This window comes from Myxine glutinosa, chromosome 6 (genome assembly GCF_964187855.1).
Source record: "Myxine glutinosa chromosome 6, kmMyxGlut1.1, whole genome shotgun sequence".
NCBI lineage: Eukaryota > Metazoa > Chordata > Myxini > Myxiniformes > Myxinidae > Myxine > Myxine glutinosa.
Genome location: NC_136266.1, coordinates 67,879,430 through 67,906,289, shown reverse-complemented (window position 1 = coordinate 67,906,289; position 26,860 = coordinate 67,879,430). Strand labels below are relative to the sequence as shown.

Here is a 26,860-nt window from a genome sequence, read left to right as displayed (position 1 = left end):
GCGACCGGAGAGGTCTGCGGCAGCGGAGCAGGCGGATGCTGAGCCTCCGCTGGAATCGGGGACAACGGACACTCTCGAGGCTTCTGGCCCGAGCATGACAGCTGCTGCTGCCGCGACCCCATCTGCCGGGGGTACCGCAGAGTGATATTTTTGTGGAAATCGAAATCATTTGAGAACAGTATGCCCCGCGTGCGAAGCGACGTGCCATTCGTGTTCACGGAAAGGTCATTTCTCAAAGGTATGCCGATCGACACAAGGCCGGCGAACTCACCCGACATTGTCCGTGGCACAATCCGCATCTCACGCAACCTTTACCAGAATCCACTCAGCCTGCGAGGCGCAGTCGCGCACCCTTGACTGGGATCTCCCCGCGCGGGCCTCGCGCGGTACGCATGCCCTTGACGGGAACTCTTTCATCGCCCACGGGGCGATCCACGCCACGCTCGACACTAGCTGGCGGCGGACCCGCGCGCATGGCTCGATCGCCACCTGTGGATGTTTCGACAACTACAGGACCACCCGGGTTAACCACCGCTGTTATTCCAGTCATGATTGAGGGACAGATGGTCAGGGCCTTGATCGACACAGGCTCTACTGATAGCTATGTTGACCTGCGGCTCGTCCAGAAGCATGGCTGGCCAATTCTCGGGACAACGCGCAGGATTTTCATGGCTTCCCAAGCTCTTTGGCTGCACACCAAAGGCAAATGCCGGCTGAAGCTAGTGATCAATGGCCGAATGTTTCCGGATGTGCATTTAATGGTTTTACCAACGTTATGTGCAGAAGTGCGACTAGGTCACGATTTTTTCCGTCGACATGGACGGTTGGAAATGGAATTTGGAGGTGACAATACTCTCTCTGTGTGTGCTCTGGCCGGGATGGAAATTGAACCCCTGACGCTGTTTCCAAATTTGACTCCTGACTGCACTGCACCCCGGTTGCCGTTAAATCGCGACGATACTTGCGGGCTGACACGCAATTTATAGCGGAGGAAACTAGCCGACTTCTAAAGGAGGGTATAATGGAACCTAGTCGATCGCCTTGGAGGGCTCAAGTTCTGGTAGTCCAGACAGAAAATCATCGCAAACGCATGGTAATCGACTACTCGCGGACGATTAATCGGTTTACGCAATTGGACGCCTACCCACTCCCGGGATTGGATTCCCTGGTTCGGCAGGTGGCACAGTACTCGATCTACAGCACATTAGATCTCCGCAGCGCGTATCATCAGATCCCTATTGCAGAGGCCGATCGCATCTACACCGGGTTTGAATCCGGACAGAGGTTGTACCAGTTCACTCGATTACCTTTTGGGGTCACAAACGGGGTGCCATGCTTTCAAAAGGCCGGATATGACATCATCGCTAAGGAACACTTAACCGATGTCTTTGTTTACCTGGACAATCTAACAGTTTGTGGGTACAATCAGGCCCATCATGATGCTAATTTGCAGCGTTTCCTCCAGGTTGCGCGCACGTTTCGGCTAACTCTGAACAAGGCTAAATGTCGCTATTCCGCCCGAACGATAGATCTCCTGGGGTACACCGTGACCCAGGGCACTATCACTCCAGACAAGGAGCGGCTGCGACCTTTGCTCGACATGGCCCCACCACATGATCGTGCTTCGTTGAAGCGTGCCCTCAGATTATTTGCACATTACTCGAAGTGGGTCCAAAATTTTTCTGAAAAGCTCCGCCCACTTGTAGATTGCAAAGTGTTCCCCATGGGTCATGCCGCCAAGGCCGCTTTCCATGGCCTGAAGTCCGACATAGCTGGCGCCGCTGTGTCGTCTATCGATGACAGTCAACCCTTTGTTTTGGAAAGCGATGCGTCAGACCACGCGATAGCTGCCACGCTCTCTCAAGGGGGGGCGACCTGTAGCCTTCTTTTCAAGGACTCTCTCCTCCGCGGAGAAACGTAATTCGTCTGTCGAGAAGAAAGCGTACGCCATCCTTGAGTCTATTAGGCGTTGGAGACCCTATCTGATTGGCAAATGTTTTGAGGTAATTACTGATCAGCAAAGCGTCGCTTTCATGTACGACACGCGCCATGCTCAACGCATTAAGAAGGAAAAAATCACTCGCTGGCCGATAGAGCTAGCCGATTTTTGCTACACTATTAAGTATCACCCAGGGCGGGATAATCTCGCCGCAGTCGCATTATCACGCCCTTCGGTGTGTGCGAGTCTCACCTCCTTTGAGGATCTGTGTGTTCTTCATGAAACGTTGTACCATCCCGGAGTGACGCGTTTCGTTCATTATGTGCACAGTCACAATTTGCCCGACTCTGTTGAGGACATTCGGCAGCTGTGTCGCACTTGTTCCATTTGTGCTGAACTCAAACCTCGTTTCTACAAACCACCGATGGGTACGCTGATTCAGGCTACTCGGCCTTGGGAGAGATTGGCAATGTACTTTAAAGGGCCTCGACTGGCTTCGTGTCTCCCTGCTAGTCCTAGCCTACCGGCCTCGGATAGCTCTTGCTATCTCCTCACGATAGTTGATGAGTTCTCCAGATTCCCGTTTGCTTTTCCATGCAATGATATGTCTGCTGCGACGGTTATCCGGTGTCTGCAGATTTTGTCCTCCATGTTCGGGAACCCGGCTTACGTACACACCGATCGAGATGCTATGTTTCTGACCCAGGATGTGAGGACTTTTTTGCTCCAGCGCAATATAGCTTCAAGCTATACTACCCCGTACAGGCCACAGGTGAACGGTCAGGTGGAAAGATTTAATGGCATTGTATGGAAGGCCATTACTCTGGGCCTTAAGTCTCGCGGACTAGGAATGGACCGATGGACCTGGATGGTGCACGGGGCATTAAACTCGATCAGGACTTTATTATTCACAGCTACTAATCAAACTCAGGCAGGTATCGTCTGTTTCGTTACTCGTGCCGTTCTGGTGCTGTTCGACCTTTGCCGGGCTGGCTAGCTGAGCCCGGACCGGCTTTCCTCAAACGCGCTGTTCGTCAAAGTAAATATGATCCACTTGTCGACAAGGTTCACATTCTCCAAGCCAATCCAGAGCACGCTCGAGTGCTGCTGCCAAATGGACGCGAGTCTACAGTCTCGGTGCATCATCTTGCTCCGTGCGGGGATACCGTTCAGCCGGAACTCAGCCAGGGGGACCCGTTGATGGGGAATTCACCGTCAACTCCGCTCCCACACACGCCCGATCCAGTTGGCCCTGAGCCGCCGCCGCCGTCTCCGGAGATAGGCGGATATTCCGACGTGGGGGAATTTGGTCTCGTGGTTGAAGCTCCCGACGCTTACCGAACACGCGCCGGAAGAGAAATTCGCCGCCCCGATCGCTACGGCTGGGACTGACATGCATTGCTGCTCTATGTACCCTTTTGCGAACTGACGTTTTCTATACTGCTAGTCCGCTTTCACCCCTAGGTGTAGTGTCGATTTAACGCCGGGGAGAATGTCATGAAATTCTGTCTAACGTCTGAACCCAGGTGTCATGCGTCTTTTGTCCGCTACGTGGGTGTTATAAGAACTCGGTCATTCAGCGCTATGATCATACCTGAGACATTTACTGTATGCTATGCTGGTGCATAAATAGATGGTATGTACCGCCACTTTGTTACGGCTTACTTGTGCTCATCTGTAAACTCATTACTAGTTCAGACGTATGCTGAATATTGATATGATGTTCGCTGGTTCTCTTTACAGGTATTGTTAGAGATCGATTGAGATTAAACTCATGATCTGAGCCAATGTTGTAACTCTGATTTTTACAACAAACACCACCGTCATGGTCTCAACCTTCGCCCCCTCCCTAAACGTCGTGAGGCGATGGGCATCCACTACACCTTTATCCACCAATGGCTCTCAATATCTTCCATACCAATGGCAGGAGATACCCCATAAATAACTCCCCGACTTTCCCTCAGAGAATGAGGCAGCGGTGGATCCAGGAGGGGGGGGGGGGGGGGGAGTGCAGGGGGTGCGAACCCCCTCCCCCTCTGCAACACAACCGCATGGATGTGCTGGAGGCATACTCTATGATTGACGACAAGAAGGACGCGCTCACTCAACTGCGGTCAAATGCTGAAACTGAATTCTCTCTTTGGCTCGATCACGCTAAGGCCATGATAGAATCTGTAGGAGGTGATGTCACAATGACGAGCGTTGTAAAATGACAAATCCATCGTCCAAACACTGCCGCCAATACTCCCTTGCTCTTCTACCTCAGAAACATATGCATTCCATTTCTCGACCACCTCAGCCAGGAAATGGACACCCGGTTCTGTGTTGAAAATCGGGAAGGTAGTGATCTGTTTCTGCTGATGCCATCTGCAATAATCGCCGATACCTGCGACATTCCAGCCCTACATCAGAAGTTATTCCGTTGGAAAAACGACATGGAACATCCCGCAGGACTGATAAATGAGCTTAGAGACTGGCAGATGTTTTGGAGAAGGAAGCCCAACAACACGCTTCCAAGCACATTCATGGATTGTTTCTGCGCAGTAGATGGAGACGAATTTCCATCCATCAAAGTCCTACTCCACATTGGATGCACCCTCCCTGTAGGCTCCTGTGAGGCCGAACGCTCATTTTCTTGCCTGCGTCGTCTGAAGACCTTCCTAAGAAATTCCATGGGAGAAAGTCGGATGGCATCTCTGGCCCTCATGAACATACACCATGACTTCACCATATCCCCACATGATGTGTGTGACATTTTCATTCAGAAACAAAGCGCCGCCTATTCCAAAATAGCATAATTTACGATTAATAAAATAATTCACATACCGCTGTCCAATCTGATCTTTTTTGTGGGGAGAACCCCCTGCCTTGAGCTTGACAACCAAGGCGCATGGCTGTGCCGGGCTTTGACAAGCACCTATTAAGCTGCTCTATACACTTTAACATGGCGTGCGTTTAGAAACATGGGAATTCTTCTGGATTATTTGTAGTTAATTCGCCTAATTATCTCAGGATATCATAAGAATCATTTCGCGAGAACTACACAAATCATAAATTCCATATCAGAAAGCTCCAGTGGAACTACGCAAAAAAACATGCCCCACGCATGAACACCACACACACATCTCGTTTTTTTCATTTCTGTTCCTCACAATTCTATCCCTCTCTTTCTTACACACACACACACACACACACACACACACACACACACACACACACACACACACACACACACACACTTCATCAATTTATACCGGAAGGAACAGCTGGGCAAATCGTTTCACCAGTTCCTCTTTCTGACCATTAATCATCGCGAATCTGTTGAACTGTTGGACCAGGGAAGAACGCAAGGAACTGCAGAAACTTCCAAGAACGCACGAAATGCCGTTTCTGACGAGAAATTTTTAATTTTATAAATTCCCTGGCGGAGGATCCCCAGACCCCCCTTCACCCCCCCCCCATCTCATAGTTTCATGCACCCCCCCCCCCCCAATCTCATAGTTTCATGCACCCCCCCACCCCCCACCCCCGTCTTGAAATTCCTGGATGCCACGGAAAAAGAAGTTTCTCAGAATTTCTTCTCGCTTCGGTTACGGTACCGACTTGCACTGCATCAGAAAAATCACGTGATCTAAGCTTTTTGGCGCTGTGAACGTCGCCACATTCTTCCCCGATCAAAGAAGCCATTTTAATCGGGTTGTCGAACATTAATGATGTGGAGCCATCTGTGATAGATCGGGACTGAGCGAGGTGAGGTAATAACCACGGGAAGAGCACGTACACAAATAACCACGAGCCAGGTACAGTTGGTTGCAAGAGAAGCTGTATTGAACAGTGCACCGGAAGAGGAAGTACCCCCGTCCCCCAAAAACCGTGAGTATAACAAACTCAACAAAAGCACAGAATTATATGACTAAATAATATACAAGTTAATAAGTAGCACAGTAGTAACAAAAATAATAAACAAGAAGCACAGAATTATTGGTAATGGCAAATAACCATTAATAATTCAGTGGTTGACATCCCTCTTCTTCTAAAACGAAGTATGAGGATAATTACCAAAAAGGATAGCGAGCTGCCATTGCCCTATACACACTACACATAGCGAGGTGGTGGCTTGACGAAACGGCCTGAAAGTGTGCGCTGACCTGTGGGAATCTTATTGTTTGGAGAGTCAGTCATGATGTCCGGTGGTGGAAGGTTGTGGCTGGGTTACGTATCTTTCGCGATGAACCATACACATTTCGGTGACACCGGTGGAAGAGTTGTTTGGGCACTTCGGTGGTTGTCATCAGGTGATGGCTTCAGATGACGGCGGTTCTGACGTAGCATGGTTCCCGACTCGGTAGTTACATTGTATGAGCGGGGTTTCTGGCACACACCCATCACAGCTGCTGGTAACCATTGTCCAGTGTTGCTGTCCTGGGCACGGGTCGGCTGACCCGGGTTGAGGTTGCACATTTGTGGTCTGGCATGTTGGTCAAAATACGTCTTCTGCTGCCATTGATGTTGTTGAACTCGAAACGCAATGTTGTCCTTCCCTGTAGCAGTGTTAGGGATGCGCATCGGGATGTTTGTCTTGAGAGTGCTTTGGTTTAGTAGTTCATAAGGTGATGGAAGGGAGTGATCAATAGGTGTGTAGCACAGGATCAGAAGAGCCATAAATGGGTCCACGCCAGCATGTTTGGCTTTGACAAGAAAGTTCTTGACTGCATGAACTTGATGTTCGATGAAACCGTTCGAGGATGGGAAGTGAGGGCTGGAGGTAACATGGTCAAATCCCCATTTCTCGGCGATGTTGGCAAAAGTTTTAGATGCAAACTGTGGCCCATTGTCGGTTACAACATGGTCAGGTATGCCGTGCTCCGAGAAGACGGACCTAAACACCTGGCAGACTGCATCGCTGCTCGGACTACTGCTGATCCTCTTGAATATAGGGAATTTTGAGTAGTAGTCACATATGAGCAGGTGTTCTGCATGGTCGAAGAAGAATAGATCAGCTGCGACAGTTTGTCACGGTCTGGTTGGTATCTCGTGTTGTAACAGTGGCTCCGGTTGCTGGGATTTGTCATCGTCCTTCACAGAGCAGTTGAGCACCACAAACCGTAGGGCGGATGATGCTGGTAGGCCTAATATGGCAGAGCCATCAGACTCTGTGACGTAAAATTCAGCATCAGCTGTTCTGCCCTGGTATGAGCAGGGTATACGTACACTCGTACAGCCCCAAAGTGAAGTATGTTCGATCCCCCATATGCATGGAGGGTAGTCTTATTGGGAATAGTTGCACCATTCTGGGGAAAGCCATGAGAGTCGAGCTTTCCTGGGAACATTCTTCTGAATATTCTGAGTGGTAAAACATTTCCCTGAGCACCTGTGTCTATCTTGGCTTTGAGAGTGGCTGGAGTGTTGGGACGGTTGTCCAGTAAGATGTCTATGATGGCAAATACTTAATCACGCTCTTCGCCCAGAGCGAGGCCAGCAGAAGCAGCCGACACAATATCGAATGTCAGTCTCAAACCCTTCCTCCAGAGTAGGGGAGGCTGGAGCGTGTGCAGGTTGCCCGGTGACAGAGTTGTTAGGGCTGGATCTCCATGGGGGCCCTCAGTGCTGCTGTCGAGTTCTACTGGGTGCACGCTGTCGCTGGGTGGATCTGCAGACGGCCTTCCAGTGTCCCCGCTTGCCGCATGCTTCACATGTGGATCCCGAAGATGGGAACTTGGTTCCGGGGCCACGGGAGTGATTCCCATCACATCATCAGCAATGATCCTTTTGACCATTGGACCGCTGGACAGCATAAACCACAGTGTCATTAGCGAATTGTTCCAGGTGGGCCTGTGTGGCCTCTTCGGTACGAGCCAGGTCCACCACATTGTCCAATGTGAGGGTTTCGTCCTTGCCTAGCAATGTTTCTTGGACTTTCTTGTGCCCCGTGTCGATTATTAACTGTTCAATTAGACCGGCTTCCAGCTCTTTCGTGCTGTCAGATCTGTACTTTTGAGCCTGTAGTGGTAATCTAGTCATGAATTAATCGATGGATTCAGCAGGTTCCTGTTTATACTTCTGTAGGTGGAAACGAATGAGTTGGAAATTGGTCCTCGGCTCTAGATGTGTTGTGAACTTCTCCCATATTTTATTGGGTTGTTTGCGATCATCCTCGGACAGGTCCCACGAATTTTACATGTGGAGGCCTTGCTGTCCTCATCTAAGGAGGCCCACAGAGGAAGACTTTAAACCCAGGAGCAATCACACGCACACAGGAAGCGATTCGATACGAAATACCGGAAGTACTCAGAAGCACCCTTCAACCATCTGCTCCTTCAGAATTCCAACCAGCCATTCTTCTTTTTTTTTCTTCTTTTTTTTTGTATACAGAACCGAGGCTCGTGAAAGAGCTAAGATTTATCACAAAAAAAAAAAATCAAACAGACAAACAAAACACACAAAAAGAGGGAGCGGTAGACAAGATGGGGAGAGAAGGGGCAGCACACAAACACAACGTTTGAGAGCAGGGACATCGGGAGATATGTGGGAGGGAGAGGGCTTGGGGGGAGGAGGCGTGGGAAGGTGGAGGGGTTGGTGGGAGAAGTATAAAAACACAAGGACACCAAGGACTTCCAGGAAAGAAGTTGGTATTTCAAAAAAGTGGATTTGGGGTGAAATTAGCGGGGGTAGAAAAGATCAAGGTTTTTGATGGAGGAAGATAAGAGATGGTGGTGAACAGCTGTTTTAAAGACCTGGAGGGAGGAGTGGGATTGAAGAGAGTGGGGGAGTTTGTTCCAGAGGCGGGAGAATAGAGGAATGAAGGAGTGAAGGTGAGCAGAGAGTCTTGATTTTGGCAGTTTAACCATAAGAGGGTTGCAGGTAGATCTTGTGCGACCTGTAGGAATATTTGGGGGAATGTTTTTTGGAATATTCTTCCACCCTCCCTCTCTTCATCTTCTCTCTCCTTACATTCCTTACAATGTGGACAAATAAATAAATAAACACCCTCTGTCTATTTTCCTTCTCCTTCCAAAGTCCATTTCCCTCTCTCTCCCCCATTCACCTTGCTCCCGTTCCCACCTCCTGACTCCATGTCGCCATCTATCCCAAAGTGTACGAAACCAACTTTAAGAATGATTTATTTAGTCTCGGCCATTTGCAAGCCTGTATCGTTCTACCTACCTCTGTAAAGGTTAATCCTCTAATTTTGAGTACGTAATAAACAGACGGGCCCCTCGAAATTGCGACTTTTCCATCAGCGCTACGTGAGTTACAAGACACGATCAGGTAGGTGTACATTCGGTGTCCAAGCAGCTAGCTAGCGCTTGCCAAGCAAGCCGTTCCTTATCAACGGTTTAGAATGGAGTGCTTGCTTGAGTGCTTAAGCCGCTTGACGAGCACTCCACAATAAACCTGGTAACTGAACACCCAAGTCTTATGGCTGGCATATTTATTGGTGTGTTTCGCGCCATTGTAAAATAAAAGTGCAGGCAAATTTGGTGTTTTGTGCAGTTCACCCCGAACTTACACCACCTTGTTGCCAGCTCGCTCGCTTGTCTCGCGAGATGATACATTAATCATAGTTCGTACTCCCTAGTTTATACCGTACAATCGTTTGTGATATTTAATCAAAAACAGGCATCGTAAGTTAAAACGTACCCACGTGATCCTGACGTCATGCATTCAGCATCCAGTGCCAATTCAGGTCACGTGGCCATTAACTCATGGGGGTTCCTCTTCTTCATCATAGGCTCCCGATGCATTGAAAGGTGAGATTCACAACTTTGTATTTTATTTATAAACGAGTATCAGTTTTTTTGCTGTTTAAATGTTGTATTTTCCGTAAAGATCGAAAGCTTATGCTGCTGTCGGACGTGCGATCACCAGAGGACGCTCGAAGTCCTTGGTTCGTTTACTTTATGTTCCCTCCATGTGGCCGTGGCGTGCGATCATGTCCATTGCTCCAGTCTCTTGAGAATCATTGTGATTGTCGATCTCACTTCACCATTCATGGAACCTCACGGCTTCGCCGCTGTGGGTATGTCAATAAAAGGCCAATCAAGGCCAAATGGTCGACCAAGACCCGCCAAATACACAGATTGGGCGCAGGGTGCTGAACAATCGAGGTTCAAACGACCTCATTTTAAATTGACCTGAGGTACTTCTGGGCCTAGGCTCCGAGGCCCACACTCAAACTGCGGTCATTTCGGCTCCAAGGGTCGCTATTTTGCTTCATTCGGAACTCTAACATCAAAGCCGACGCCTGGTGGTGGCTTATTGGTTAAGGCGGTTTGTTTAGGAACTATCAGGTCATTTGACCTTGAGGCTCACTCAGGAAAAATAAATAAAACGCGCGTCGTGAGTATCGACTTCTGCAGGACAGCGTGCTCCGCGATGCAGCGCCCCAATGGCCTGCAGAGTTTCTCATTCCTCAAAACTGTTAACAATGGTTTCGTTCGCAGATGATGAATGAAGACCCTACCCTGGAGACACTGGTTCTCGAAGGGCAAACCTGGGTCCAGTGTGAGAACCCCAAGTGCTTGAAGTGGCGGGCCATTTGCAGACTACACGCCGCTTCCCTGGGACCAGAAGAGCCCTGGTACTGTCACCTGAACCCGAACATAGTGGAGAGGGATTGTCGGGTTCCCACCGGGCCTCAGCCAAGCAGGCAGGACCTCAAGAGGAGCAAACTGACCTACGTTTACTCTGAGCACGTGGAAGGAAGCCTCGTAGTTGCGAAAGTCATAGGTTATCCCAGGTGCGGTACACACATTGTTTGTATATTTACACCATACAGTTAATAGCAGAGGCCATCCACATACTCTGAATCGAAGGAGATAGTTTAAGTGATGCAAAGATGGCTTTGAGGACTGGGAGGATACCTGAGACATATATGCATTCGCCTCTTATCTGTATAGCCTGGGTTCAAACCTGAACCCACTATAAACCACAAGCTTGGTGTTGGCTTAATGGTTAAGGTGGCTGTCTTAAGATCGTAGGGTCTTGAGTTCACACCCCCCTGTCGTGTGTCGTGCTATTGAATTAACACCAGGTGGGTCGACTCAACCTGTCATCTTTCTGAGGTCGGCAAAATGAGTACCAGCCATAGCTGGTAAGGGGGCACTGCGTTAGTGGCACAGCCGTTCCCCCAGAAAATGATGCAACCAAGCAGCCACAGGCTGCATATGAATAGATGAAGCTAAAAATCGTAATCCTGGTGATTCGTAGTCAGGGTGAGGCATCAATGTGTGCGTCGTCCATCGGGTGGACATTGCACTGGGTGTCCCGTCTGCCGATATCAGTGGATGTTGTAAAAAATCCCAAGGTGTTCTTCACGAACATCAGGCGAGTTATCGCCGGCACCCTGAACAAGGTAGAGATTTCTGCCTGAATTGTTGGGAAGGTGCCTGATTTTATTGAAGGTTATTTGACACCAAGTTCCACTATAAGGGCAGGCAGGCTAACCCCCACTCTCGCAGGGAAAATGACCTTAAAATGCCTGTTGTTGTTGTTGTTTGTTGGCTTCTGTACTGTACACTTATCGACAAAGTTATTTTCATGTTTCATGTGAACTGCCTTCTTCGGTAATGAAGAGGAACCAAACATTGATCGTGGGTTTGTAAAACATAATCATTTTCAGGAATTGTTTGAACGATGAAATCAAAGCCTTGTCATTTGTATTGTGTGATACAAACCTTCACTTTTCACAATATTACGTCTTTCATGTTGACCTTGTCCTTGGGTATAAGGGGCAGAAATCACTGCCCACTTGCAGCGTGAAAAGGATACAAAAGTGGTTGGGGCAGAATCGGACTGCCGTCATCCACCGGATGCCGAACATGCCTTCCACGGCTTCTGCGACACAGCGTACCCACACACTTTCCCACGGTGTAGTTTTGTGGTTGTCGGTGGCTAATACTAACTCATTTTCATTGGCATTTGCTCCATCAAGGGTTCCACTACCCCTCTCAGGCTACCCGAGTTGCCACGAATCGGTCCAGGCGGATATAATGGGTGTTTTTTGCGCGACACCATCTCCTTACTGGATGGCCATTGGCTCCCAAAGTGAGCTCGTCTGCCCTTTGTCGGGTGTCGTTTTTTGTCCTATATGGTATCACAGTTGTCGTGATTGTTACGGATTGTTACGGATCGGATATTGTTGATCGGATCGGATATTGTTGATCGGATCGGATCGGATCAATTGTTACGGATCTCAGAGACGGCACTCCCCTTAGCAAGGGGGGGTTAATCCCCTTGGCCTGTTAAGCTGGCCGTCTCTAGTCGTGGTACTTATAACGCTCCTTTGCGGGTTGAGATTGGTCAGGGTTATTGGTCAAGGTGTTCTCCCGAATACCTTTACCAATCCCTCCGCAAAGCAGGGAGACAAGTACCGCTCGAACCACGGACAAGATGGTATTTGCCGAGCGGTTTAGCAATCCGCGATTCGAGCCGTTAGCAATTGACGAACCCGATTCTGCGCGTTAGCCGAATCGTGCCACAGGTACTCAATGGGAAGAAGGGACTAAAGCGATCGGGGGAGAATGAAACCAAAAGGGTAAGAAATAACAGACATTTATTAATTATGTACACCAAAACCCACGAAGAAGAAACGAAAGTAATATACAGAACGAAGAAGAAGAAGCAGGACACAGGGCAGCCTTAAACAGTCTGGTGTGTACCCCGGTTTAGAATAGGTACACCGTATCCCTGCGTGCCGTAAGAGGCGACTCAAAGGGTTGGCGTCAGGAAGGGCATCCGGCCATAAAAACATTGCCTCAAAAATAGAACCATGACAATTTGGAGAAGATTGTCATGGGGACCGCAAGGCTAACCCCCGCTCTTGCAGGGAAAATGGCCTTAAAATGCCTGTTGTTGTTGTTGTTGTTGTTGTTGTTGTACGGTATCACAGTCGTCCTCTCCACTGGCACACCAATGAGGGGTGTCGGTTTAGTTGCTGACAACGCAACTATGCGGCAGGTAGCACCGTGCTGTATTCTACCAGTGGCAGCCCTAAAAGCTGACCTCACCTCTTCATCTTATGCCCAACGCATGCCTCTTCCCTATTCTTTCTTTAGTCCCTAACCTCATCCCCACATCTTCTTTTCCTTACTGCCTCTCATCTATCCTGGTCTACCATATCCTATTCCTTGTCTCCAATCAATTTGTACTCGATTCCTCATGGCCTGGACTTGCATCTGTAGCAATCCACGTGAATCAATGCAATGATAGTCATACTACTGTAATCGCAGCTTGTAGCTCAATGTGGGTTTCTTTTCATTTCTCTTCAGTGATCCATTTTGATGGTTTGTTTTACGTTTGCACAATTTGTAAGGCTCAAGAGGGTGTCGTCAGTGTCAACATAAGGCTGCCGGGCAGCGTCGTTGGCTGAGGGTGCAGCTGTACCGCTGATGCATTGCCCTCTGCTGGTTCGGGCAGGATTTTGTAATTTGTTCAGAGTGCTGGCGGTAGCTCGCCTACTCTTCACGAAGGGCACCGTGGGATCTTTACCGTCCAGCAGTTAATGCTGACAGATGAGACACCCGGCTTTCCGTCCTCCCAAGAGAAGAGGACTATGTCCCACATCTGAAACACTGGGTGACAGTTTTACCTGGGTCAGGATACAAACTCGAGGAGTCTAGGTCATCCTGTCAGCCAAAAACACGTTTATTGGCCCAATGGTCATTCACAACCTTTATTCTGCATTCTTATGTTTGCACGTATGTAAGTTCTTTTCTCTGTATATTCCAATTGTGATTAACCCCAAGGGAAGGAAGAAAGGCCATTTTACGAGCTTTTAGTGAAGAGTGCTGCATATGCGCACAGATGCATCCATCTGGATTTGTACGTGGACGTGTATTATCCGGACAGCATGTACACATACATACGTGTACAGACATACCATTGTACTCTCCTGAGCTTATTGACGTAAACACTTGGGGTAGAGGGCTTGTTTTATTTTGCTCATCGATCGGACACAGTCATGGTTTTGCGACACGTTTGTAAGTTAGAGTGAAACCCCGCTCCTTTCAGAAACCGAGTTAGTACTTCTTGGCACGTATTCAAGTATTTTCATGATTCATTTCGACTGTTTTCCTTTTATGGCTTTACCCGATCACTCTCATGTCGACGCGTCCATCATCGACCACTGACACAGATGTTCACACCTGTCTCTCATCTGATTTCTCTTCCGTGATGCCATTTTGCTATATTTGACTCGGATATGCCACATTTTCACCAGGTAGTGCATTTCCACTTCTGTTGTTTCCAAGTTTCACAATACGTAATGGATATGGCTGGTTTTTATTTTTATCCCCTTCCACCCTGCTGACCCAATTCTGATAGCAGGCCTTTGGGGAAGGGGAGCACGGAGGGGTTGGGTAATAGTTTTTCTTTTCATGTCATAAAAATTGGAGTCATGTATTTTACCTTGAGTACTGTGGTTGTTTAGTTGTAGGATGTAACTGACCAGTCCATGCTCAGCTCCCTTTAGTCTGATGGGATGGTATTGCAGTTTCGGAATCATCAGTTCCTCAACGAGGCTTTGCCATTGGCTTGTCGTCATGTGATGCCTTCTCTGGCTGGCAATGCTGAAAATTGCAGGCCTGAACCACTGGTGCTCTTTGTAGAGATACCCACAATTGTTTGGAAAGTTTCTGGCACCCTTTTAACTGGTTGGGATTCGAACACCCTGTCTGCCAGTAGTAGGCCCCAACAATGCACTGGCTAAAAACGACCCCAAATGGCATATTCCTTTCCCCATAGCCACCACCATGCGGCTGTGACGAGCAGTTTGAACTTGGTGAAAGTGTGGTTTCTTCATTCATTCTTAAGCAGGACATTATTTAGGACGCGTGTTGTGTTATTTTACACTTCATAACCACACAATGTTTCAAATTTTGTAGCCTATTCGTTCACGTTGACTAAAGTGTACTGATGCAGTTTTTTATTGTCTGCATGAAAACTTTCATTCTCTCAAACATACATGTAGTGTCTTTACATTTCCAGTTAAACACAAGTAGCCTCGGTGGTTCCCAAAGGGACTGCAGAAGCTATTGCAATCGGTACACGTGTGTGTCAGTGAGTGTGTGTCAACACACAGATCTACTTTAATGGAGATCGTTCATTACTTCCTTCACCAAAGGTGGACGGAGGTTATATTTCTACCCCTGTTTGTCTATTTGTCTGTCTGTGAGCAGGTTATCTCAAAAAGTTATGGATGGATTTGGATGAAATTTGGTGCACAGGTTGGGTGTGTGACAAGGACGAATTGATTAGATTTTGGTTCAGGTCCGGATCCGGATCCGGCCTATCAATAGATACAAAACTTGAACTGTTCAGCCTGGTGGATATATGCTCTCTACCGAGTGCCGTTCTAGTTTTCAGATGAAAGCATGATCTATATACCAGGGTGAGGCTTCGCATTTTTTGGGTTTCTGTTTTGCAAGACATTTAAACTCTGTACATCTAATGCAGTGAAAATGTCTGCATTTTTCATTTCATTTAGAAATCCTTTTTCTTTGTTAAGACAAGTGAGAAATACAGCGAAGACTTTTGACTTGCAGTTTTATCAGCATGAAAAGTTTTTATTGTTGCTGTTGTTGCCAAAACTGACTTGATTTGTACCTTTTGTTCAACATCAGGAAAACCACACATGGAGAAAAGTGCACAATTCAAGTAGAAGACGAGGTCTTTGTTTGTACAGTAAAACAAAATCCTTTTTAACGACTTCTTGCTGTAATGAGGCAAAAATGTATGGAGATTTCACTTATCTTTACCTCCGCCACCAAAGGTGGATGGAGGTTATGTTTTCACCCCTGTTTGTTTGTGTGTTTGTGAACAAAATATCTCAAAAAGTTGTGGACGGATTAGGACTAAATTTGGCAGAGATGTGACAGAGATGTGACGTATGTGACAAGGACGAAATGATTAGATTTTGGTGAAGATCCGGATTCGGATCCGGCTATTAGAACTTTTTAAGTGATTCTTCACCATTGGGAGATAGGGACAAAAACGGGGATATCTCAAAAAGTTGTGGACGGATGATTTTGATTAAATGTGATTCTGTATCGTGATTTTCTGGTTATTACCTTTGCCACCAAAGGTGGATGGAGGTTATGTTTTTACCCCTGTCTATCTGTCTGTTTGTCTGTCTGTTTGTCCGTTTGTGAACAAAATATCTCAAACGGTTGTGGTGGGATTCAGGCGAAATTTGGCAGAGATGTAGCGTATGTGACAAGGACGCAATGATTAGATTTTGGTGAAGATTCGAATCTGTATCTGGATCAGAGAATTTTTTCAGTGATTCTTCACAATTGAGTGATAAGGGTAAAACCGATACATAGCGGGATGTCTCAAAATGTTGTTGATGGATTTGGACGAAACGTGGTGGACCGGTTGGGTGTCTGACAAGGACGATTCGATTCGATTTTGGTGAAGATCCAGATCTGGATCCAGCTAGTATAATTTTTAAGTGATTCTTCACCATTGAGTGATATAGCCAACCAGGCGGAGGTATGCTCTCTACTGAGTGCCGTTCTAGTTTTCTGATGTGATTTAGACGAGAGTTTTGGTCTGAAGTCGGCCTCAGCCCTTTTCATGTTCTCATAAACAGGGCCCGGCAGGTGAGAACGCGGTGTTTATCAACAGCGTGTTGAAAGGAAACAAACCAGAGGATTATTACATTGCGGGGTAAATAGAACAAACCCTAATTATGACAGTGCAGGTGATTGATCGTGATAATTAAAGAGTGAGACACAGCAAACAAAAGACAAATCATTCGATGCATTTAGACATTCACAGGCTATTTTATATGTTTTGGTAAACTTGGCCCGAACCGTTCTTCCACCGCCTTTTGATAAAGAATAATTGCCAGAGAAAGTGTGATTAATTTCCAATTGACTCGTATCATCAAGCAATTGTTTTGGAGAGAAAGAATTAACTTGCTAGCAATTTCTGTGCAGTCTGCGGTTATTTATTCATTTCTGCAACACGGAATGTATTATGTCTGCTCACCCTCTTGCAGCATTTATCTTCTTTGTGGAATTTTATGCAAGTCCATTCGGTGGAAGCGAGAACTAAATCAACCTGCACGCATTATGCACACGGATATCTTTGGATTAACCCCTGCACTCAAAATCTGCAAAAACACAATTCCAAATCTGTCTCTCTTCCTGCTCCTCGCTGAGGGCAATTCCACGGTATGGCGAACATGACCAAAAAAAACAAAAAAACAAATCATCATCGACAACAGTAAATGGGTGTAATTGACAGAGTGGATATGGAAGTTTGTTAAAACATTAACAAAAAATATCACTTGGCTCTTCCATTTTATCACAGGGCCTTGCTTAACTCTTCAAGGACCAACGGACACATATGCCCCATAACTTTAAAATGGTGTATCTCCGTTAGTTTCCCTGCAATTTTAGATTACTTTATGTTTGTACATTGTACTAATATTGTACTTTAGTACAATATTGTACTACATTGTACTAACATTGTACTAATTGTACTAATTGTACATTGTACTAATTGTACTAACATTGTACTAAAATTTGTACTAATATTCCTTTAGCCTGGTGTTGGCTTAGCGGTTAGGGTGCCGGCTTGGGATCCTAGGATCCTGAGTTCGAATTCCGGTCGATCGCTGAATTAACGCCAGGGGGGTTGACTCAGCCTGTCATCCTTCCGAGGTCGGCAAATTGAGTACCAGCTTGCTGGGATGAATGATCACGGTGTGTACCCCGGTTTAGAATAGGTACGCCGTATCTCTGCGCATCGTAAGAGGCGACCAAGGGTTGGCGTCAGGAAGGGCATCCGGCCGTAAAAACATTGCCTCAAACAGGGAACCATGATTGTCATGGGGCCCGCAAGGCTAAGCCCCGCTCTAGCGGGGGAAATGGCCTTAAAACGATCATTCATTCATTCATTTATGTTTGTACATTGGAAAGCATTGTTGCTAACACTGATTGCGAGCTTTTGTCATTTCCATAATATTTATTTATTTATTTATTTTTGTTGATTAGAAAAACTTGTATTTTTCGTCGTGCATACTCTTGAATTTGAACAAAAAATAAATTGAAAGTTAGCCAAACTGATAATAAAATTGGAATTATATCTGAAAATTACTTTCAAGATGCTTGTGTTCCTCAAAGCATTAATGCAGTCCCAGTAATCACAAGATAATGAGGGAATCCCAAAGGGCAGGAGCACAACCTCTTCCTTGGCCCACTTATTTTGATGCGATTTCACTAAACCCCCATTGTCTTTAGTAATCACATGAATGAACATTCATTACCAAGGTAGTTGAAAACATGTACGTGAAGGCATTATGGATAGGATCCACACTATAAATCGGTTCCATATTTTTTGGAACGTCAGTTATCCATAACTTTGTCCTTTCATGGCAGAGGAGAGCGACAAGGAGTTGAAAACAGCCAATCATAGTTTTCCTTCTGCAGTCTGTTACAATTTATATTTGAGCAATAATATTCGTAACGTTCCTCTTATTGTTCAGAGAGCCTCTGAACATGATAATGTCAATGGTCATGTAACATCAGTTGCCAAAATATGAGGGAGGTGACTTCAGGTAACAATGCATCTTAAACTAGAAAGCATCCCAAACTGTAAAGCCGTTGCTTGGTACTTGAGCTAAACTTGACGAAAACAACAGTTAAAAAAAATAAAATGTTAATTTAATGACTTTGTGTTCTCCATATTCTCAGAATAAAGGTTTGTTGAAAATTTGATGACAAAAAAGTAAAAACGTTAGGGCCAGGAGCCCCGGACACTCCGGACAGACACACTGAAGCTCAAATTGTAAAGAAATACAGAAACACGGAAGTGATTAAAAAATCCTGGCCGTCTTGCACTGCACTGCGTGGCGTTGAGCTTATTAGGGCTATTTGTACTCATTATGACTTTGCCCTTTGACATTTTGATCCAATTATTAATTTATTTTCTCCATATTATCGTTGTAAGGGTTTGTTGTAAATTGATGACTAAAGTTCAAATGGTTAAGGGCTAGACACACACACACACACACACACACACACACACACACACACACACACGCACACACTCCCGCTGCATGGGTGGTGGCCTAATAAATAGCTTTTTATATCCATGGTTCTTAGTAGTTATTATCACTGCTATTAGATGGCACCACTCTTGGCATCAACAGTACCCACAATGCCCTTGATTTCACTCTCTGGTCCTGCTTCCTGGAAGACCACAGATGGGACATCATGCAAGTGCTTGTTTTTATCCTCAATCATCGATGCCAAAAGGATATGTATTTATTTTGTGTGATTTGCATCTTCATAAGCATTTTATTTTATAATAGACAGTCATTTGATTTGGATATCGTGCTCGGTGGTGTGGTATTCCAGCGCTCTGCATCCCAAGTTGATTGTGTCAGACAAGACTTTGTTGGCTTACATTGAACAGGAACAGTTGCTGGAATCCATTCCTCCTACAGTCCGAGTAGTCTTTCTGTGATCTGATGGGCCAGCATCACAATTCAAGAACTGCCATGTGGTAACATGCATTCCTTCCCTTGAGGCCAGGCACAACATCACCATTTGATGGAATTACTTTGCTACTTCACATGGCAAATGCCCAGTTGACCAGATAGGTGGCACTCTGAAACAGCAGGTTTGGGGAGCAGTGCAGTCCAGGAAGCATTTGGTTCAAGATGGAGTAACGTTTGTGGAAGCAACCAAACAGGTTACGGATGTTGTGGTAATTGAGATGTTCCAAGTTGAAATACATTAACGCAACAAGTATCTGGTCTTGGAAAGAGTTTTTGCTGACGCTGTGGCTCTGTGGAATTTCTCTCACGCACCATCTTAGGGTGATCGATGGTAAAGTTGTCGCCTTCACATTGATTAATTGATACGACGGATCTGTAACCTCCTGAATCAGTCTAAACTGGTGCTGATGTCAGAGTTCTTGATAATATTCAGATTAACAACTGATGTGTTGTGCAGTATGATGGAGAACTCTTTCCTGAAGAAGTAAAAGCTCTATTTGTCTGTGATGGTACTCATTGGCCAGTGCCACTACCGATAGTGTCCTACTCACGAGGACAAAATTGTACTCCACAAAGAACAAGAAGATTGTGTAGATGCTGGTTGCCCCAATTCTGGTAATTTCTTCGGAACATTACAAGTTCTCCGATTTCTGCTGATTGAAGAATGCTCGACTCCAGTAAATAAAGACTGAATCCCAATACCTGGTGTATGCTATTTCACCAAGTTGAATGGCATGTAATCAATGTATTCATACAGAGAAGCAAATCTGAATGAATTTTCTGACGGGCTTTTACACTTTAGGTGTATTTTATAAGTTGTTCATCGAAAAGTTAAAATAAAATTGAAATCTGACCCAGAGACTGATGTTTTGGCTGGGACTATAGCGAGGACGAACTGTTAAATGTCAGTTACCATAATGTTAGTTACCAAATATTTCTGATGTATTGTTCATACGAGTTAGGAATTAAATTTCATATTCATTTGATGCACATTTCCACTGTTGCATGGTATCTATTTTATGAACAGAAACTTTAGTGCAGGTTTTAATCACAAGAGGAATTTTGTCATGTCAATTTCATGAAACATCAGTTACCAAGGAATAATGGACTGTCCTGTACAGATGACATTGCAGAACATGTAACCTAGATTTTATCTAATCTAATCGACCTTGGTCCAAGTGTGCATGGACCAAAATATCACATATTCAAATGACTATTTGATATCCCTGAATCTGACATTGTGAACTTTAGTGTTGTCAAAATGTAATGTCCGTTACTTACTGTGGAATTTCCTTCAAGCTGAAGTGTTGTTTTACACACTTTAATATCTGTTTCTGTTTTTAACTTTGTATAATATCGGTTTACTTTTAAGTCTGTTGTTTGGCTTCTTGTTTCATGTTCCTTTATCATCTCTACCAAAGGTGGATGGAGGTTAAGTTTTCACCCCTGTCTGGTTGTTTGTTTTTCTGTTTGTCTGTCTGTGAGCAGGATATCTCAAAAAGTTATAGATGGATTTGGATGAAAATGTGGACAGGTTGGGTGTCTGCCAAGGATGAATTGATTCAATTTTGGTGAAGATTGGGATCTGGATACGAGAGTTTTCTTAATAATTCTTCCTTCCGCCGCAGAATGTGGATTGAGTTTATGTTATCACCCATGTCTGTCTTTGAGCAGGATGTCTCAAAACGTTATAGATGGATTCGGACGAAATTTGGTGTACCAGGTTGGGTGTGTGACAATGACGAATTGAGTAGATTTTGATGATGATCCGGATCTGGATACTAGAATTTCAAAGTGATTCTTCACCATTCAGAGATAAGGCCAAAACGATATACGGTGCCTTCAGAAAGTATTCACACCCCTTGACTGTTTCACATTTTGTTGTGTTACAGCCTGAATTGAAAATGGGCTTTATTGAATTTTTTTGTCACCGATCTACACATAATACCCCATAATGTCAGTGGATATATATATTATTTTTTTTTGAATTATTTACATTGTACTGGGAGCTGCGCTACATGAGATCACTGGGAGCGGCGCTGCATGAGATCGTAAACTAACTGCTGTATTCAACCCCAGTGTTTTCTATCGATCTGTTTCTTTTACCTATTCCTAAACCCTATTCCTAAAACCCTATCGATCCCTTATCTCACCTTATTTTTAATCTGCCCCATTTAATCAATAACCAACTACCCCCACACTATCCCTGAGAGGGAAAGACATTATTTGTGTGTTTTTCAGCAGCGCTATAGTAAACACATACTTCAAGTCCTGCTTTCTCTTCCTCCCATCAGTAAGGATGGGCTCTTTGCGAGTACAGTAATACTCTGACTCCCCTTTTTACTCTGTTTTGCAAACAGGTCGTCATGTTATTAATACCACTACCCAATTTGCGTCGCCACAACTCACACTTATGTCACTTTAAAAGTCATACATTTTATTTAAAAAAAGTGGTTTAAATGGCCGAAAATGTTCGGCTGATCCTGACACGCTAATCCCCACCTATTTAATACCTTGAAATAGACACAATCTGATTCTGTCGTATGGGGGAATTAAAAAAACAGATGTTTCAAATCTTCGGGTTTCCTACAATTATTGCAGCTCTCAGTAGAGCATGGAGGTATGAATTAAGATGACAGAGCAGGAGGGATGACAGCCTTCCTTAAATATATATGCTTGTATACTTAGTTATAATAATCGCTGATTTCTTACAATTTTGCAGATTTCACACCAGATTTCGACATTTATTTCATTCACGAGATGGGATCCTCAAATGCAAAATCATATTTCGATTATATACTTTAATTAGTTCGTGAGAGGCCATCGTGTAAAATCACTTTATGTAATGCATAAAATCACTCCAAGATCATAATTTGAAAACTATAGCACCTACAAAAGTGATGTATACAGCGATTCATAGATATGAAGATCAGACATTCGATGATGTGAGTGAGGAAAGTGAAAAAATAAATTTTGAGCGCTTAATTGTGCAGAAACCGTTGTGGCCTTTTTCAAGGCAAGGCATTTTGAGCAGGCCGAAAAAAAGCTTAAGACCCATGTGAGGGATAGCGTGTGCTGAGCAAGGATACAACAACAACAACAACATGCATTTTAAAGGCCATTTTCCCTGCTAGAGCGGGGGTTAGCCTTGCGGTCCCCATGACAATCTTCTCCATTTTGCCCTATTTTCTGCATCTCTCCTTGTTAACCCCCTTGCCCGCATTTCTTCTTCCACCATCTTTAGCCAAGTCTTTCTCGGTCTTCCCCGTCTTTTCCTTCTACATTCATTTCCATCACTCTTCTCAACCAGTCACTTTCATCCTTCCTCAACACATGACCAACCATCTCAACCTGTTCCTCTTCACAGCATCAATCACAGGCTCTATTCCCATCATCTTTCGCAATTCATCATTTGTCTTCCTCTCTCTCAACGATACTCCGCACATCCGTCGAACCATTCGCATTTCCACCCTTTCCAACCTTCGTTGCTGCTCTACGTTCATTACCCATGTTACTGGGTAAATCATAACACTTCCATAAATCATAACACTTCTCACACATGCAGCATACACCTTTCCCTTCAGCTTCAACGACACTCCCCTCATCATCAGCACGCCACTCAATTCCCGAAACTTCTTCCATGCACATCTCACTCGAGCAACCGTTGCCGAGTCTGATCCACCTTCTCCATTCAGCATGTCTCCGAGATAGCAAAATGTTTTCACACCTTCCAGCTTCACGCCGTCTCCAAGATCCAACTCAACATTTCCACCATCTGCAGCTCCCTCTGTGCACACCTTACATTTGAATGTAGCTGTCACACTGGTTAATGACCCTCTCAGACCACTACATTTTTGATGAACCCACTCAGCGCACATTGTACACTAAATGGAGTTCACTCCGACACCTTTCCTACACACAGCACAGGGCCACTTCCCAGTTCTTTCCACCTCACCACATGCTTTACCACTTGCCATCACCTTCGTCTTTCCGATATTCACCTTCAGACCTTTTGTCTCCATACATTCCTTCCACGTGTTCATCTTTTCCTTCAGTCCATCCATACTTTCCGCAATCAACACCAGATCATCTGCATACAACAACTCCCACGGTAAACCCTCCTTTATGTTCTGAGCCAGCACCTCCATCACAGCTACAAATAGTAGTGGAGTACCGACCCCTGATGCACTCCCACCTTCACCTCAAACTCACCACTGTTCCTGTCCTTCGTCCTTACAGCTGTGCGTGCTCTTTTGTACATTGCCATCACTACTCTGATCAACCATTCCTCCACTCCTAACTTACTCAATGCCCATGTCAATACTTTGCGTGGAACCCGATCGAATGCTTTCTCCAGATCAACAAACCCAAGAAACAACTTCTTCCTCTTCTCCATGTACTTCTCCTGCAACTGCCTCACAATGAAAAGCGTATCTGTCGTTCCTCTTCCTGGCATGAATCCAAACTGCATTTCGTCGATCTTCACTTTCTTCCTTATCCTCCTCTCCAACACCCTTTCCAATACCTTCATTCCATGCTCCAATAACTTTATCGCTCGGTACGAGCCACACTCCAGAGGGTCACCTTTCGCCTTGTATAGAGGGACGAGGGTACTCAGTTCCCAATCCACTGGAATGCGGCCTTCTTTCACCACCAGATTACAGATCTCTGTCATTCTCTTCACACCCCAACTTCCTGCTGCCTTCAACATATCTCCCACAACTCCCGTCGGCCCTCCCACTTTTCTACCCTTCATTGCTTTTATCGCTTCCTCAACTTCCTTCTCAGTTATCTTCTCTGCCGGTCCTAAAACTGGGTTACTCTCTATGTTGCCATCCCATTCATTCTCTGTATTCAACAGCATTTCCATACATCTTTTCCATGTTCCTTTAATTCCATGTGGGTCGACAACGATTTGTCCCACTTCATCCTTCAAGCAACTCACCCCCATCACATCACACCTCTCTTTCGCGATCTGCTTTGCAATCCTGAATACTGCTTTCTGACCCTCTTCCGAATCCAAGCGTTCTCCGAACATTTTCCTACATGCCCTCCTGCGCCTTTGCTACCTCTTTCTTTGCAGCCTTCCTGGCTGCCTTATAACTTTCATGCTCTGCTGTTTCTGCTCCCGTACCCTTTGCCTTCTGCCACGCCTTGAACTTCGTCCTCTTCTCGTCAATCCTCTTTCCAACTTCATCATCCCACCACCATGTTTCCGAGTGCCTCGGTGGTCCTTTTGTCCATCCACATACCTCACCAACGGCTCCCAACAGACTAGCTTTCATTGACATCCAACCACTTTCAAGCTCAAACACATCATCCTCGACCCTACTCAGCCTCTCTTTTAATGCCTCCCTTACTGTCACCTCTTTCAACCTCCACACCTTCATTCTCGGTTGGTACTTCACCCGCCGAGCTCTCCTCGCACCTTTCACCCTTTCGTCGCAGACAACCAAGTGGTGCTGTGAAACAGCCTCCTCCCCCGGGATCACCTTTGTGTCCCGGAGGTGCCCCCTATCTCGCCTACGCACCATCAGGTAGTCAACGGTTGTCATCGACCCACCTGACGTGTATGTAACAAGCTTATCCTCTTTCTGGAACTGAGTATTACAAATCAACAAATCAGCTCCATCAGCAAACTCCAAAATCCTTTCACCTTCTCCATTTCTCACACCATATCCGTAACCCCCATGAACTCCGTCAAAACCATCCATACTCCTTCCCACATGTCCATTTAGGTCTCCTCCTACCACAACAAGTTCCTCATCTTTCACGTTTTCCATCAGCTTCTCTATCGCACACCAGAACTTGTCCTTCTCTTCATCGCTTCGACCAACCTGCGGAGCATATCCCGAGATGACGTTCACCAAGAGCTTTCCAATCATCATTTTCACCATCATCAACCTGTCACTCACTCTAGTCACACTCACCACACTGTCTACAAACTCCTCAGAAAACAGGACACCAACACTATTCACGCTCTCCGGGCACCCTTGCCACACAAACTTGTATTTCTGTCCCTGCCTACCCTTCACCATTCTCACACCACTTCCCTTCCATCTCGTCTCTTGCACACAACATATGTCCACTCTTCTTCTGACCAATACTTCCACCACTTCTCCTGATCTCCCTGTCATTGTCCCTGCATTCCATGTCCCAAACCTCAGAAACCGATCTCCACTCCGGGCTGTACCCTGCCCACATGTAGTTGTAATTGTCATGGTTCTCTTTTTGAGGCAATGTTTTCATGGCCGGATGCCCTTCCTGACGCCAACCCTCTTAGTCGCCTCTTACGACACGTAGGGATACGGCGTACCTATTCCTATCCAGGGTACACACTGGGAAACGTTTAAAACATGGAAATTCTGGGGGGTGGGGGGGGGGGGCGGGGCGGCGTCAGCATCACGGCTGTGGTTTAAACATATTTAAATAAATATTTAAACAAAACCATGAAAAACAATCTGGGAAAAGTCTCTAAGTGAGAACGTGGATTTGAGAAAGCAGGAGCAGAGGTGAAAGAACAAACGAGATATAGGGGGCGGGGCACAAGTCGAGACGAGGAGGCCGCACGAGACACGAGGCCGCACGAGGCGCGAACAAAGAAACGACTAATTACACACAAATTTGCAACAACTACAAAACCAAAACCAAATAGAAACACACAATAACACATACACAACAAAATACGCAGCAGAAATTTGACAAAGAAACGAACGGGAAAACACTCAAACTTTGATGCCGTGGAGAGATCGAAGCAAGCCCCGTCGCTCGAGGGACCGGAAGCGGAACCTCTTCAAGGATGAGCAAGGATGAAGCCTGATTTTGTTTTAATTAAATAAGCTGGTTAATTATCTTCAAAAGGCATGCTTAAATTGATCCAAACACCCAGTTTTAATTCATGTTCCCCTTTGGAGTTCCCTTAGTACACTACATGACCAAAGGTATGTGGACACCCGAACATCACACATCTCATTCCAAAATCATGGGCATTAATATGGAGTTGATCACCCCCCCCTATCCCCCCCCCCTCTCCCCTTTGCTGCTATAACAGCCTCCACTCTTCAGGGACGGCTTTCCACTAGATGTTGGAACATTGCTCCGGGGATTTGCTTCCATTCAGCCACAAGAGCATTATTGAGGTCGGGCACTGATGTTGGGTGATTAAGCCTGGATCGCAGTCGGCGTTCCAATTCGTCCCAAAGGTGTTCGATGCGGTTTAGGTTGAGGTGCAGGCCAATCAAGGTCTTCCACACCGATCTTGACAAACCATTTCTGTATGGACTTCGCTTTGTGCACGGGGGAATTGTCATGCTGAAACAGGAAAGGGCCTTCTCCAAACTGTTGCCACAAAGTTGGAAGCATGCAATTGTCTAGCATATCATTGTATGCTGCAGCGTTAAGATTTCCCT

General features: G+C 45.8%; 1 protein-coding gene across 2 annotated transcripts in view; it reads left to right on the top strand.

Annotated features, from left to right (window-relative positions):
* Nucleotides 1-9,628: 9,628 nt before the first annotated feature.
* Nucleotides 9,629-26,860, top strand: part of LOC137429204 (zinc finger CW-type PWWP domain protein 2 homolog) — a 71,312-nt gene continuing 54,080 nt past the window's right edge. For both annotated transcript variants that reach the window (XM_068119201.2, XM_078779464.1), the window contains exons 1-2: nt 9,629-9,690; nt 10,384-10,679. In XM_068119201.2, the coding sequence (XP_067975302.1) occupies nt 10,384-10,679 (296 nt within the window). In that variant the 5' untranslated portion in view covers nt 9,629-9,690. The remainder of the gene's footprint in view (nt 9,691-10,383; nt 10,680-26,860) is intronic.